The following is a 13,420-nucleotide window of genomic DNA, read 5'->3' on the forward strand; positions in this document are numbered from 1 at the left end:
AGAAGCTCTTTGAGGGCACATACTACATAATCTTAATATGAACTATCGGGTCTAGCAAGCGTCACTGTTCATTATCTATTTGTTGAATGAAATATGGCAACCTGAAACAAAATATGTCCACAAAAGCATCCTAGATGGAAAATACTTGAGTATAAGAGGAACTTAAAGATAGTTAGCTTGCAGAACATAAGACCAGATGGGTCTGTGTGTATAGAGGGGAAGTGAATGGTGGAAAAGTTCCTATGTAACTGAAAAAAAATACCACCTGAGAAGGTGACTGCACTGGTTCTATTGGGACCTAAAAGTATGGATCAAGAGCAATGGGTAGAAGCTACAATAAACGATATATTTAAGTCAGTTAAAAAAAAGCTTTCTTAGAGTCACAGCCTCCACAAAGATCAGCAAAGTTACCACATAAAGAAGTGAGTTCTCTGTCATTGGAGGTATTCAAGAATAAGCACTAACATCATCAAATAAATGCTGGAGAACATGTAGAGAAAAGGGAACCCTCCTACCCTGTTGGTGGGAATGTAAATTGGTGCAGCCACTATGGAGAACAGTATGGAGGTTCCTTAAAAAACTAAAAATAGAGTCGCCATATGATCCAGCAATCCCACTCCTGGGCATATATCCAGAGAAAACCTTAATTCAGAAAGATACCTGCATCCTAATGTTGATAGCAGCACTATTTACAATAGCCAAGACATGGAAGCAACCTAAATGTTCATCATTTGAATGGATAACGAAGATGTGGTATATATGTATGTGTGTGTGTGTATATATATATATATATATATATATACACACACACACACACACACACACAATGGAATACTACTCAGCCATAAAAAAATGAAATAATGCTATTTGCAGCAACATGGATGGACCTAGAGATTATCATACTAAGTGAAGTAAGTCAGAAAGAGAAAGACAAATATCATATGATATTACTTATATGTGGAATCTAAAAAAATGATACAAATCAACTTATTTACAAAACAGAAATAGACCCATAGACATAGAAAACAAACTTATGGTTACCAAAGAGGAAAGGGGTTGGAGGAGTTCAGGATTAACAGATACATTACTATATATATGACAGATAAACAACAAGGTACTACTGTATAGTGCAGGGAACTATTTTCAATATCCTGTAATAAACCATAATGAAAAAGAATATGTATATATAACTGAATCACTTTGTTGTACACCAGAAAGTAACACAACATTGTAAATCAACTACGCTTCAATTTAAAAACAAGAATAATCATTAACATCAGTTAACTGTGATATTGTAATATTGACTGAAGCACTGTTTTGTATGTAGGGGGAGGGAGGGAGATATTGGATGACCTTTCAGATCCTTTACAGCCCTGTGATTTTGTAATGTTATGACTGGCACTCCTCAGTAACCAAAAAAATATTTGACACAAAAAGGTTACCTTGTCTTTGGGAGAAAAATACTTCTTAATGTGACTAACAGTAATGATAAAGGGGTTAGCAGTCACTGATTAACTAAAACATGTTTAGTGCATTAATAGATATCAAATGTATAGGTACTCTTTTATAGATGAGGAAATTAAGACTCAGATCTGCATATGATTTGCCCAAGTGAAACACCTTTCTATCCTCTAATAGAATTTTTTAGAATTCAGAATTTTTTTCTGTAAAGGGCCATATAGTAAATATTTTAGGTTTTATCCAGCATAGAGTCTGTCTCAACTACTCAAGTGTACTGCTGTAGCACCAAAGCAGTTACAGACAATGGAACTGAATAGGTGTCACTGTATTCAAAACAAAAACCAAAAAACCAACAACAACCCTTTACTCAATGGGTCAGGATGATTTGGTCCACGGGCCTTAGTTTGTCAACCTCTGCTCTAAAAACATGTTGCCTTCTCATTTAAGAATGGAAAAACAAGGCAAGACATGGCCTCCATGTGGCCATACTTACTCCATTTGCTTTGCTGAGTGCCTGGAAGTAGATGCTGTAGCTTTTCAGAGGGGAAAGAGGTGGGTTCCAGTAGCCATTGTATGTCTTGTTGTCACCCACTGTGAATGGCTGGGTGACAGGCAGGTTGGCAGGCTTCAATTCAGCAGCAAAGTAGTGTAGAGAATCGAGGCTGGAGGCATTCCTATAGCTCACCGGCACCGAAAAGCACTCAATGATGTCAGCTGCCCTCCGTGACTTCTGAAGTCGCTCTTCCTTGACAACCAGCTGATAAACACTGGACAGGAAAGAGGAGAGGCAGATGAGCAACTGCCTGGAGGGATGAACTTCTACTTATCATCGTCACTTCTGTCTGCAACTTAAACCTCCCTCCTGAGCTTCAGACTTATAAACCCGCTGCTTTGTAGAAATAGATTTCCATTTAGTTGTTCCAAAGCCAGCTCACACTGCATAGGTCCAAAAATGCAACTCAGTTTCAACCCCTACAAACCTATATGCTCCTCCTTCTACATTTCTTCCCTTAGTGAGGGTAGCACTGCTCATCAAGTGGCCAGATCTTGAATATGGGGCTCATTCTCATTTCCTGCATCCTTGGTTTGCACTCTGCTTTGATCAACAAGCTCTGTTGACTTGACATCAGCAATCTGAACCTGCCCCTCCCTTTTTTTCTCCTCCCTCCAAATTGTTGAGGTTGGGCACTTCCCCACCTCTTAGCTGAACTCAGCTAGTCTCTTTGCCTCTAATTGATTGGATCAACTCACCAGTCAATCCACTGAACTTCCTAAACATAAACACTGTCCCTCTTCAAGCACGTTTCATAGGCTCTCCATTATTCAAACGAGACAATCTAGACTCCTCATCCTGACCTTTGGGGCACTTTGTGTCTGGCTTCTAGTCTACCCCTCAGAGAGTCTTATGGTAAACCCCTCATTGCAGCTGCGGCAGACCCCATGCTATTGCACAAACCTCCTTTGGATCACAGCCTGTGCCATCACCAGTTCGTGCTTCCTCCATCTGCAATGCCCTCTCATTCAACTTCTGCCTGGGGAAGCCTTTCTCTAAAGGCGAAGTCTATCTTTCACCTCCTCTATGAAGCCGGTATAGATCCTCCAAATCTGAATGACCTTCCGCCTACTCCGCTCCTCCACTGCTCGTTAATGGCTATCTGCTTGGGACGGCAATAACATAAGCATGGAACTGCTGTTTCTAGGTGTAGACTGTGACCTTTTAGGCAGTGGAAGCTGTGGCTTAGTTATCTCTGTATCACTCTCCTCCATCCACATACTGCTCAGCAGGTTGCCTGATACCTACATAGTGATCAGTGAATGCTTGTTCAAATGGACCAAATTGGACTAAAATTGAAAATAAGCATGAAACCCAACCTGACAGGATGCAGAAACCCTAATCAAGATAAACAGTGATTCTTCTGAGCTCCTGTCTAGTGATCTCACACATTCCCTTCAACTTAGAAGGACTGTAAGAAGGTGTTAATGTGTGAAGAGAGATGACCGAGCCTTTTAAAAACACCAACTGTATGCCAAATGTGTATGCTCCTTTTATAAAAGTTATCCTAGGGCTTCCCTGGTGGCACAGTGGTTGAGAGTCCGCCTGCCGATGCAGGGGACACGGGTTCGTGCCCTGGTCTGGGAAGATCCCACATGCCGTGGAGTGGCTGGGCCCGTGAGCCATGGCCGCTGAGCCTGCGCATCCGGAGCCTGTGCTCCGCAACGGGAGAGGCCACAACAGTGAGAGGCCCGCATACCGCAAAAAAAAAAAAAAAGGAAAAAAAAAAGACACTATTGAAAAGACAAGCTACATACTGAGAGAAAATATTTGCAAGGTATGCAAGGTATGCAAGGTATGATGACATATCTAACATACATAATGACACAATACAAATCAATAATAAAAACACTAACAACCCAATTTAAAAATTGGCAAAAGATTTGACTAGACATTTCACTAACAATAAAATACAAGTGGTTTATAAACTCATGAAAAGATGGTCAACCTTAAGAGGTGTGGCCAAGATGGTGGTGTCGGAAGACCCTGAGCTCAGCTCCTCCCATGGGCACACCAAAATTACAACTATTTACAGAGTAGCTATCTATGAGAATGACCTGAAGACTAGCAGAAAATATTTTCCACAACTAAAGATATAAAGAAGGAATCAAACTTATATGTGGAATCTAAAAAATAATACAAACGAATATATATGCGAAACAGAAACAGACTCACAGATACAGAAAACAAACTGGTGGTTACCAAAGGGAAGAGGCAAGCGGGGAGGGGCCAATTAGGGGTCTGGGGTTAAGACATACAAATTACTATGTATAAAATAGATAAGCAACAAGGATATATTGTACAGCACAAGGAATCACAGCCATTATCTTATAATAACTTTTAATGGAGTACAATCTGTAAAAATACTGAATCACTATGCTGTATACCTGAAACTAATATAATATTGTAAAACAACTATACTTCAATTAAAAAAATTTTTTTTAAATAAAACCAAAAAAGAGCAAAAGAAAATAAGGCAACAACAATTAAAAAAAAAACACAATGAGAAACCACCCCCCTCCCCACTTAGAACAGCTATCAGTAGAAAGACAGACAATTGTAAGTGTTGGCAAGGGTATTGGAAAAATGGAACTGTCATACATTGCTGTGGGAAGGTCAAATGGTGCAGTCACTTTGGAAAATAGTCTGGAAGTTCCTTAAAAAGGCAAACATAAAGCTACCATTCATCCAGCTATTCCATTCATAAATACTTATCTATGTATGTCTATACATAAACTTGTATACAAATGTTAATAACAGTATTATTCATAATAGCCAAAACACTAAAACAATCTAAATGTCTATCAAGTGATGAACAGATAAACAATATGTGGTATATCCATATAATGAAATATTATTCAGCAATAAAAGAAACAATTTACTAATATACTCTACAGTATGGATGAGGGTCAAAAATATTATGCTAAATGACAGAAGCCAGATGAAAAACACTTTATATACTGTATGATTCCATTCACATGAAATGTCAAGAAAATGCAAATTTATAGAGACATTAATCAGATTAGTGTTTGCCTGGGACTGCAGGTGTGAACAGGAATCAACTGCACTCAGGCACAGGGTATTTTATGGTGTGATGAAAATTTTCTAAAATGGGACTGTGGTGATGGTTGCACAACCCTACAAATTTACTGAAAATCACTGAATTGTACACTTAAAACTGACTGAATTTTATGGTATGCAAATTACACCTCAATAAAGCTCTTAAAGAAATGAGGGAAATGGACTGAGCAATCTTGGATGTTCTTTCTCCCTTCCAAAGAGTCTGTGCTTTAGTATTCAATGATGCACACATTTCAATACAGAAATGCTATGATAAACTTTTGGCATTATTGTTCAAGATGAGCTAAGAAACAAGTGTGAGCTTAGTAATCCCCAACAGAATCTAGCTTTGCAATTACATTTCGCACATTAAAGGTCACTTGGAACTATAAAACTGAAATTTACAATGATATGTCTTAGTTAGCCAACCTTTACTCCAAGGCTCTGGGAATTCCTGTTTTTGTTCAAGATTTGCTTAGTCACAATAGCCATTAGAGGAGGCAAGGAAATGGGGAGAGGAATACATTTGCAGTTTAGCATCAGAATATGTGCATGTGCATCTTTCCCTGGCTTCTGACTAGCTGTGTGATCTACTGCCCACTCTGTCTTTCATGTACTTAATCATGTATTCATCAGATATTTATTGTATGACTACAGTGTAGCAGGTTAAAATTTGAATGTAATATGGCCCCTGGGCACTGGGAGCTCAGAACTGAGATGGGGGAGACAGATATTAACTGTTCAGTACAATTCAATATGGGGAGGGCAAAAGGAGGAACTTAGCCAGGGAAGGATTCTGAGAAGAGGGGTGCTTACAGGATAGTGTGAGGGTTAAATGAGATAGTGTGTCTAGAGCATTCTTTCTACAGAGTAGAGTGCTTTTTCTAAAAGTTGGCTGGAGCCAAAACAACTGCTGCATGCATTATTATTACAGTGTTATCAAATTAGACCACAAAGATTTGCCTTGTTTTCCATTTGGACTCTTCTCTTGTGGTTGAACTGCACTTAATAAATTTAACAAAAGTGGATTTTGAGTAGAAATTTAAAGGAAGAAACATATGCTGTGTAAAGGGGCCATAACAATTCAACTGAAGAGTTCAAATTAAGTTTTAATTATTATCAGATAAAATCAAAAGAAACCTTAAAAGGAGAAACCAGACAACCATCTGATGATGGCTAGAGTGCCATATCTTCTTCTCAAATATTTAAAAGAAGTATAACTAGCTTTAATTGAGCATGTACTTACTGGGGTGGAGATATATTTTAAACCATAATGCAGAAGACTTAGCCCTCATGTATTTTCTCTTAATCACTGGTCCTCTCTCATTCACAATACTGTACATAAGCAACTCCCGTGGTTCTAATTTCAATACATATCCAGAATCTGACCACTTCCATCACCTCCACAGCTACTACCCTATCAAGCCCCCATGATCTCTTGATTGGATTATTGCCATAGCCTACCAACTGGTCTTCCTGCTTCCAATCTTGCCCCCAGAAATCTCAAAACAGTAGCTGGAGTGACCCTTTAAAAACATGACTCAGGTCATGACACTCCTGTGCTCAAAGCCCTGCTATGCCTCCCACCTTGTGTAGAGTAAAAGGCAGCATCTTTACAGTGTCTCCAAGGCCCTCTGTTATGAGGCCTTTTTGCTGTCCTTTGAATACCCTATAGGTATGTTCCCATCTCAAGGCCATCACATTTACTATCCTTGATGCCTGGAATGCTCTTCCCTCAGATATATATAACCCTTGGAAGACTTGCTTCTTTACCTCTGCTGGAGAAGTCTTACACGATCGCTGTATTTAAAATAGCAACCTTGGGACATCCCTGGTGGTCTGGTGGGTAAGACTCCGTGCTCCCAACGCAGGGGGCCCAGGTTTGATCTCAGGTCAGGGAACTAGATCCCGCATGCATGCCGCAGCTAAGAGCCCGCATGCCGCAGCTAAAAGATTCCACATGCTGAAACTAAAAGATCCCACATGCTGCAACTAAAGATCCCACGTGCTGCAACAAAGATCCCGCGTGTTGCAACTAAGACCCAGTGCAGCCAAAATAAATAAATAAATAAATTTAAAATTATATATTAAAAAAATAAAATAAAACTGTAACTCCAACCACATTATACCCTGTTACACTTCACTGCTTAATTTTTTTTTTTTTTTTTTGCGGTACGCGGGCCTCTCACTGTTGTGGCCTCTCCCATTACAAGCACAGGCTCCGGACGCGCAGGCTCAGCAGCCATGGCTCACGGGCTCAGCCGCTCCGTGGCATGTGGGATCCTCCTGGACCAGGGCACAAGCCCGTGTCCCCTGCATCGGCAGGCGGACTCTCAACCACTGCACCACCAGGGAAGCCCTCACTGCTTAATTTTTCTCCATATCATTTATCATCATCATGCCCGCTGTGTGTGTGTGTGTGTGTGTGTGTGTGTGTGTGTATGCACATAAGAGGTTAAGTCATTTAAAGAGAGGACTGTAAGCACTGCAAATGTCAACCTTCCTTTTAGGAAAAAGCAACTGGATAGATATGGGGCCAGTTATATTTAGATGGATGGCCTTATTTTAGTGACCTTTACTGCACCAAAAAAGCAAGGTTGAGGTTTTAGTTTTGGCTTTACCACTCACTAGCTCTGTCTGACATGCTGAGCAAGTCATTTCACCTCTAGAACTTGTATCTAAAATGGGATAATTCTGGCCAATGCAATAAGACACAAAACAGAAGAGATATACATTTTAGAGAGGAAAGCAATTTATCATCATTTGTAGATAATATGACTGTGACCTAATATGTTGAAGAGAATCAAGTGAAAGACTTTTAAAATTAATAAAAGAATTCAGTAAAGTGGTCTGATAGAAAATAGAGATAAATAAACTGTACAGCATGAAAAACAAGCTAGAAGAGGTAAGGGAAAAACCCTTTTAGAATAGAATCCTTTAAAAAATAGTTAAGGATAACACAAATAAGACATGTACAGGCCTGACTTGGGAAAGGAAAAGAAAAAAAATACCTCTACTGAGTGATATAAGAGAATATCTCCAGTCCCTAGCACAGGGCTTGGCACAGTGGGTGTTAAATAATTGTGCTGACCTAAAGATGAATAAATGGACAGAAACGCTAAAGCCCTGGATAAAAGCATCACATATTGTAAAGATGTCAATTCTTGCCAAATTGATGTTTTTTTCTTTGGGAAAAAGCAAATAGTATAAAATAGGAGGTCAGCTAGGTGACAATTTGAAGCCCCAAAGATGTAGATGACCTCAATTTTGAAATTCTAACAATGTCAATGGGATTATTTTGGTTTGTTTGTTTAAAATAGGAAATATAGTCCAGCACTTATTTTTAATCAGAGGAATGTGAGTAAAAAACCACTACTAGATATTAGAGGCTATTATGAAGTTAAAATAATTAAACCATGGGTATTGGAGTACGATTAAAAGAAAACGGAAGAGGGGTGTGTGTGTGGGGGGGTGTGTATATGTATGTGTGTGTGCGAATTTTATATATAGAAATAGAAGCAAGGCAAGGCAATGGAAAAGAGAAAATTTTATCAATAAATAGTGTTGGGAAAATTCCATAATTATGAGAAAAAAAAGCACCAAATTTAAGACTTCACCATATATGACAAACCACATTATATTCAAACGGTTCAAAATTTAATTTGTTTACTGAAAAATTTCAAGATGACTATGGCAGTCAAATGCAATGTGTGATTCTTGATTGGATACTGCACTCAATTTCCTGAGTGTGATGACTGCACTGTGGATATGTAGAAGGCTGACCTTTTTCTGAGGATATACAAACTGGAGGCTTTAAAGAGTCATGATTACTACAACTAACCTAGCAAGCATTTCAGAGATCAGGAGAAGAGACATTAAGTAAATTGACAAAATATTTACAACTGGTGGATCTGGGAGAAGGATATAGGGATGTTTATTGTGCCATTCTCGTAACAGCCTGTAGATTTGAAGTTCGAAAAAAAATAATCTGGAGTGGCAAAAATCTTTTTCAGCTTAACAACAGAACAACTCACAAAAGAGAAAAGAAAAAGGCTGTGTATGTATACATTTGAAATGTCTGAATTTATGAATAAAAATAAAACAAAAAATTATGAAAGCTACTCCCAGAAAATACGATAGAGAAGGAAATAATATTTTAATACTTAAGTGATCATATTTGGGATGGAGGATCAAAATGTCAAGGGGCATTCACAAAAATCAATAAATTCTCCGTATATGGAAAGGTATACACTATATTACCTCTGTATAATGAGATGGAACCACATGTTATTAAACCAAAATTCTAAACAAATAAAAACTTCCAATTGGGGAGAATAAGAACTTTCCTAAGTAACTCTCATATCAAATAGGAAATCAAAACCACAATTTCATATACTTTAGAACTATTACAATGAGAACAATGATGTTTAATGTCTATGGGATAGGACAAAACCTGTTTTCAGAATCTGAAAAGCCATTATTAAACAAAAAAGAAAGACAATAAATTAATTAAGCATTCCATAAAAAAGAAAATTAGAATAAACAACACTGGAGCCAGATGGCTTTTCCAATGATTTCTTTCAATCTTTCAACAACTGATAATTTCCATGTTATGTAAGCCATTACATAAGACAGAAAAAGAGGGAGAGAGTCTCAAATTGTTACAAGTTATTCTTTTAATATGCTATTAAATTGGTTCCCCATAAACAGGTCATTTACCTCAGGTACACAGACAGATTTAGTAATAAAAAAAAATCTAGGAAAATAACACAAAAATAAGTCCAAGTAGAAAACCAATATGATCATATGAATAGATGCTAAAAAGGCATTTGATAAAATGTAATATCCCTTTCTGGTTTTAAAAGGCACAAAGATAAATGATGCAATAGAGATAATTTTTATTATGATGTTGAAAAATAGCTATTTCAAACCTACCACTAACATCACACATAAGAAAAATTTACTGGAGGATAACTCTTGGAGGTTGCAGTAACACAAAGCTCTACCTAAACATTGCCCCAAAAGCTCTACCCAATGCAACAAAACATAAAACCAAAATAAGAGATATTACAGCTGTAAAGGAGGATATAAAATGTTCATTATTCACGGATGATGTGATTATTAGACTGGTTAACTAGATACTAAAATTTAATTAAAGAAACTCACAAGAGGTTTCAGCAAATGAGATGGATAACACACACACACTCTCACACAAGGTTCCCCTAAGTACCAGCAAAACCCAGTTAGCAGACATAATGGTGGGAAGATAACAGAAAATACCACAATGTTAACAAAGTAGCTCTTGAGGTCATCTACGTGGAGGAATCGAGGCAGATTTCCTGAGAAATAGTGAAGCCTTGGGTGGAGAGGCTTGCCCTCTTTCAGTGTGGAAAAATTCATGCTCATGTAACCATTTCGGATTAAGGAAGAGTTTTAAATCAATTAAAACTAAATTCCATTGGGGATTATTTAGGGAACATGACAAAGTGATTTTAAAATTCACAGGAAAACAGAAGTGGGTGAAAATAGCTAAGAACAGTTGGAACAATAAGAATCATGAGGAGGACCAGATATTAAAATGTTTTGTAAAGCTATAATTAAAATGGGTGGTGCAGACACAGTGATCAATTCAGAGAAAGACCTAATGGAACAGTGCAGACAAACCGAGAATATAGTGGGATACCCACAAACACACACACACAAACACACAGAGGCAGCATCACAAGTCAGCAGTACTGCAAGAAGTATTCAATAAATGTGGAGAGGATCTGCTGACAATTTGGAGAAATAAAATAAGACGTACCCAATAAACATCATTAAAATGTTAAAATGATAAGATAATAGCTATTATGATACGTGGCAAAAGTAGTATGCAGCATTGTAAGGGAGGACCAAAATTATGTTCAACTTAATTTTTTAATTTGGTAAAGAAAACTGAGAAAAACCCATCCCAAATGTTAATATTTTATGATGGATCATAATGACTTTTTCCTTAAAAATTTTTTTTCTATAATTTCTATAAGCTTATATAATTTTTGTCAGAAATCTAAATTAAACTATTTTAAATGAAATGATAAAATAAAGTCATACTTATATTCACTACCTCGGTATTCTGAATGAGGACCAAAGATAATGAGGAATATGAAAGAACTTTGAAAATGATCATTTAATATAATATACTACAACTAGCTGTAGTATCATATCTTTAATTGACAAATGGATTTCTGCACATGGGTGACATGGCATGATCCATGCCGAATACACGTCTACCTGGCTGAGTAATGTGACTTTGGAATTTTTAATAAATATACTCCACCCCTACCTAACTTCAGAGTGTTATTTTTCAGGTGCATGTTGCAAAGTGTCATTTCAATCAATCAAGGATACAGTTAACGTATAAAGAAGAATTTATAATCACCACTGACCAATAATAGCTCTATTAGCTAATGTTAATGGCTCATTTGAACAGAAACTTTAAAACAGCTTACATAGACCTAAGTAATAAACAATGTTTAGGGCAAACAGTGCCTATCAACAATTGCTAGGAGAAGCAGAATGCTGTAAGACCTTGTTACTCATTGGTCCAGGAACCAACAGCATCCCCATCACCTAGGAGTGTGTTGGAAACACAGAATCTCAGGCCCCAGGCCAGACCTACTGAATCAGAATCTTCATTTTAAAAGATTTCAGGTTAATACATTTACATATTAAATTTTGAAAAGCCATAAAGTGAAAAAAAAAAACACTTTGGGGAACTGAAAATCTTCCTTTCTTATTTTGTTTTGTTTTTTAATAAACATTCTGAAGCTTTTTATGTCCCACAGTGGAAATCCAGGCTGTTTCCCTCACCCCAGGTCTCCCAATACTGCCTTCTTCCTCAGATGTCCTGGGAAGCAACCCCTTTACCCTCCTGCCAAGTTCTCAGCTGAAATATCATTGTTGTTTTCTAAAGTCATTTTATGTTGTGAAAGGAGCAAAGAAAAAAAATAAAGTTGAACAAGGCTAGCTCTGATAGGGAGTCAGTCTCCAAACTTCACAATTAAAACCCATAGTGATGCTTTCACAGAGGAAGCTGCTACAGTGGCTGTTTTTAAAACAGTAATCAATAGGGTGCCTTCGATTCTCTACTTGCAACAAAGACATTTGCTTAATGAAAGGAAAGTGGCGAAAATCCTCTGAGGACTTTTTTTCCCTATTTTATTTATTTATTTATTTTAACATCTTTATTGGGGTATAATTGCTTTACAATGGTGTGTTAATTTCTGCTTTATAACAAAGTGAATCAGTTATACATATATATATATATATATATATATATATATATCTCCATATCTCCTCCCTTTGAGCACTTTTTTGTAAGACCATCTGAAATCAATTGTCCTCAAAAAGACCTTCTAAGCTCTAAAAAGCTAAATGGAATGATTATTAATTAACCATTAAACTAATCATAATAACTGGCATATTAGTGCCAGATAGGGAAAATAAATGCTATAGAAGAATAGTAACACCAATTAGAGGATTTTTCCTATGGGAAAATGTAACCCACTGATGAGGTTATTTGCAGGAATACAAATCACCTATGTGTGGAGAACTGTAGGTGCCAGGTCTCCATCTAACAACAGAATCGCCTGTGAATTCCAGAGCCCTACTAAGAATTTCTCGATGTAGGGCTTGGAAATATGAACTTTGAATAAGCTCACTGGATATTCTTATACACAACACGTTTCAGAGATCCTCCTGTGGAAGCCTTGCCCTGAATTTGTGATGTGATGCAAAGAGACCCTTGGATACAATATAATCAATCTAATTTAGCAGTTCTCAAAGTGTGCTCTGTGAATGCCTTTACTATTATTTTTTAAATTATCATATGTTTAAAATGTAGCTTTAATTTCTAATAGAGCATACTGATATTGATAGACAAAACCCAAATGAACAAAAGCTTAAGTCCTATGACCCTTTCAGTGGTTCTGCAATGTCAAAATGATTTTAATAGTATACTACAACTTTATTTGCCTCTTCCACTCTGTTGATATTTGCACTGAATGCAAAGGCAATAGTGAGTAAAACTGCTGGTTTTACCAGCAGTGGTATAGTACCCAACTGTACTTGTCATTGTATTTGTCACCACCACATAAAAATTTGCTATATAAAAACAAAAATGCCAGTTTTGCTTAAGAATGTCCTGGATGAACCAGTAAAAAGTGTTCATTTCAACCTTTGAGTATACAGCTTTTTAATATTCATGTGACACAATAGGAAGTAAGCCTAAATCATGTCTTCTGCTTACTGAAGTACTATGGTTTCTTAAGGAAAAACATTTCTGTGATTGTTTGAGTTACATGCTAA

General features: G+C 37.1%; 1 protein-coding gene across 10 annotated transcripts in view; it reads right to left on the reverse strand.

Moving 5' to 3' along the window:
* PTPRT (protein tyrosine phosphatase receptor type T) overlaps positions 1-13,420 on the reverse strand; it is a gene marked incomplete at both ends in the record, with an annotated part of 1,101,453 nt that overhangs the window by 259,660 nt on the left and 828,373 nt on the right. For all 10 annotated transcript variants that reach the window (XM_079719321.1, XM_079719325.1, XM_079719327.1 and 7 more), the window contains one exon: positions 1,955-2,228. In XM_079719321.1, the coding sequence (XP_079575447.1) occupies positions 1,955-2,228 (274 nt within the window). The remainder of the gene's footprint in view (positions 1-1,954; positions 2,229-13,420) is intronic.

Source organism: Hyperoodon ampullatus (genome assembly GCF_949752795.1).
Source record: "Hyperoodon ampullatus genome assembly, chromosome: 14".
Classification (NCBI taxonomy): domain Eukaryota; kingdom Metazoa; phylum Chordata; class Mammalia; order Artiodactyla; family Ziphiidae; genus Hyperoodon; species Hyperoodon ampullatus.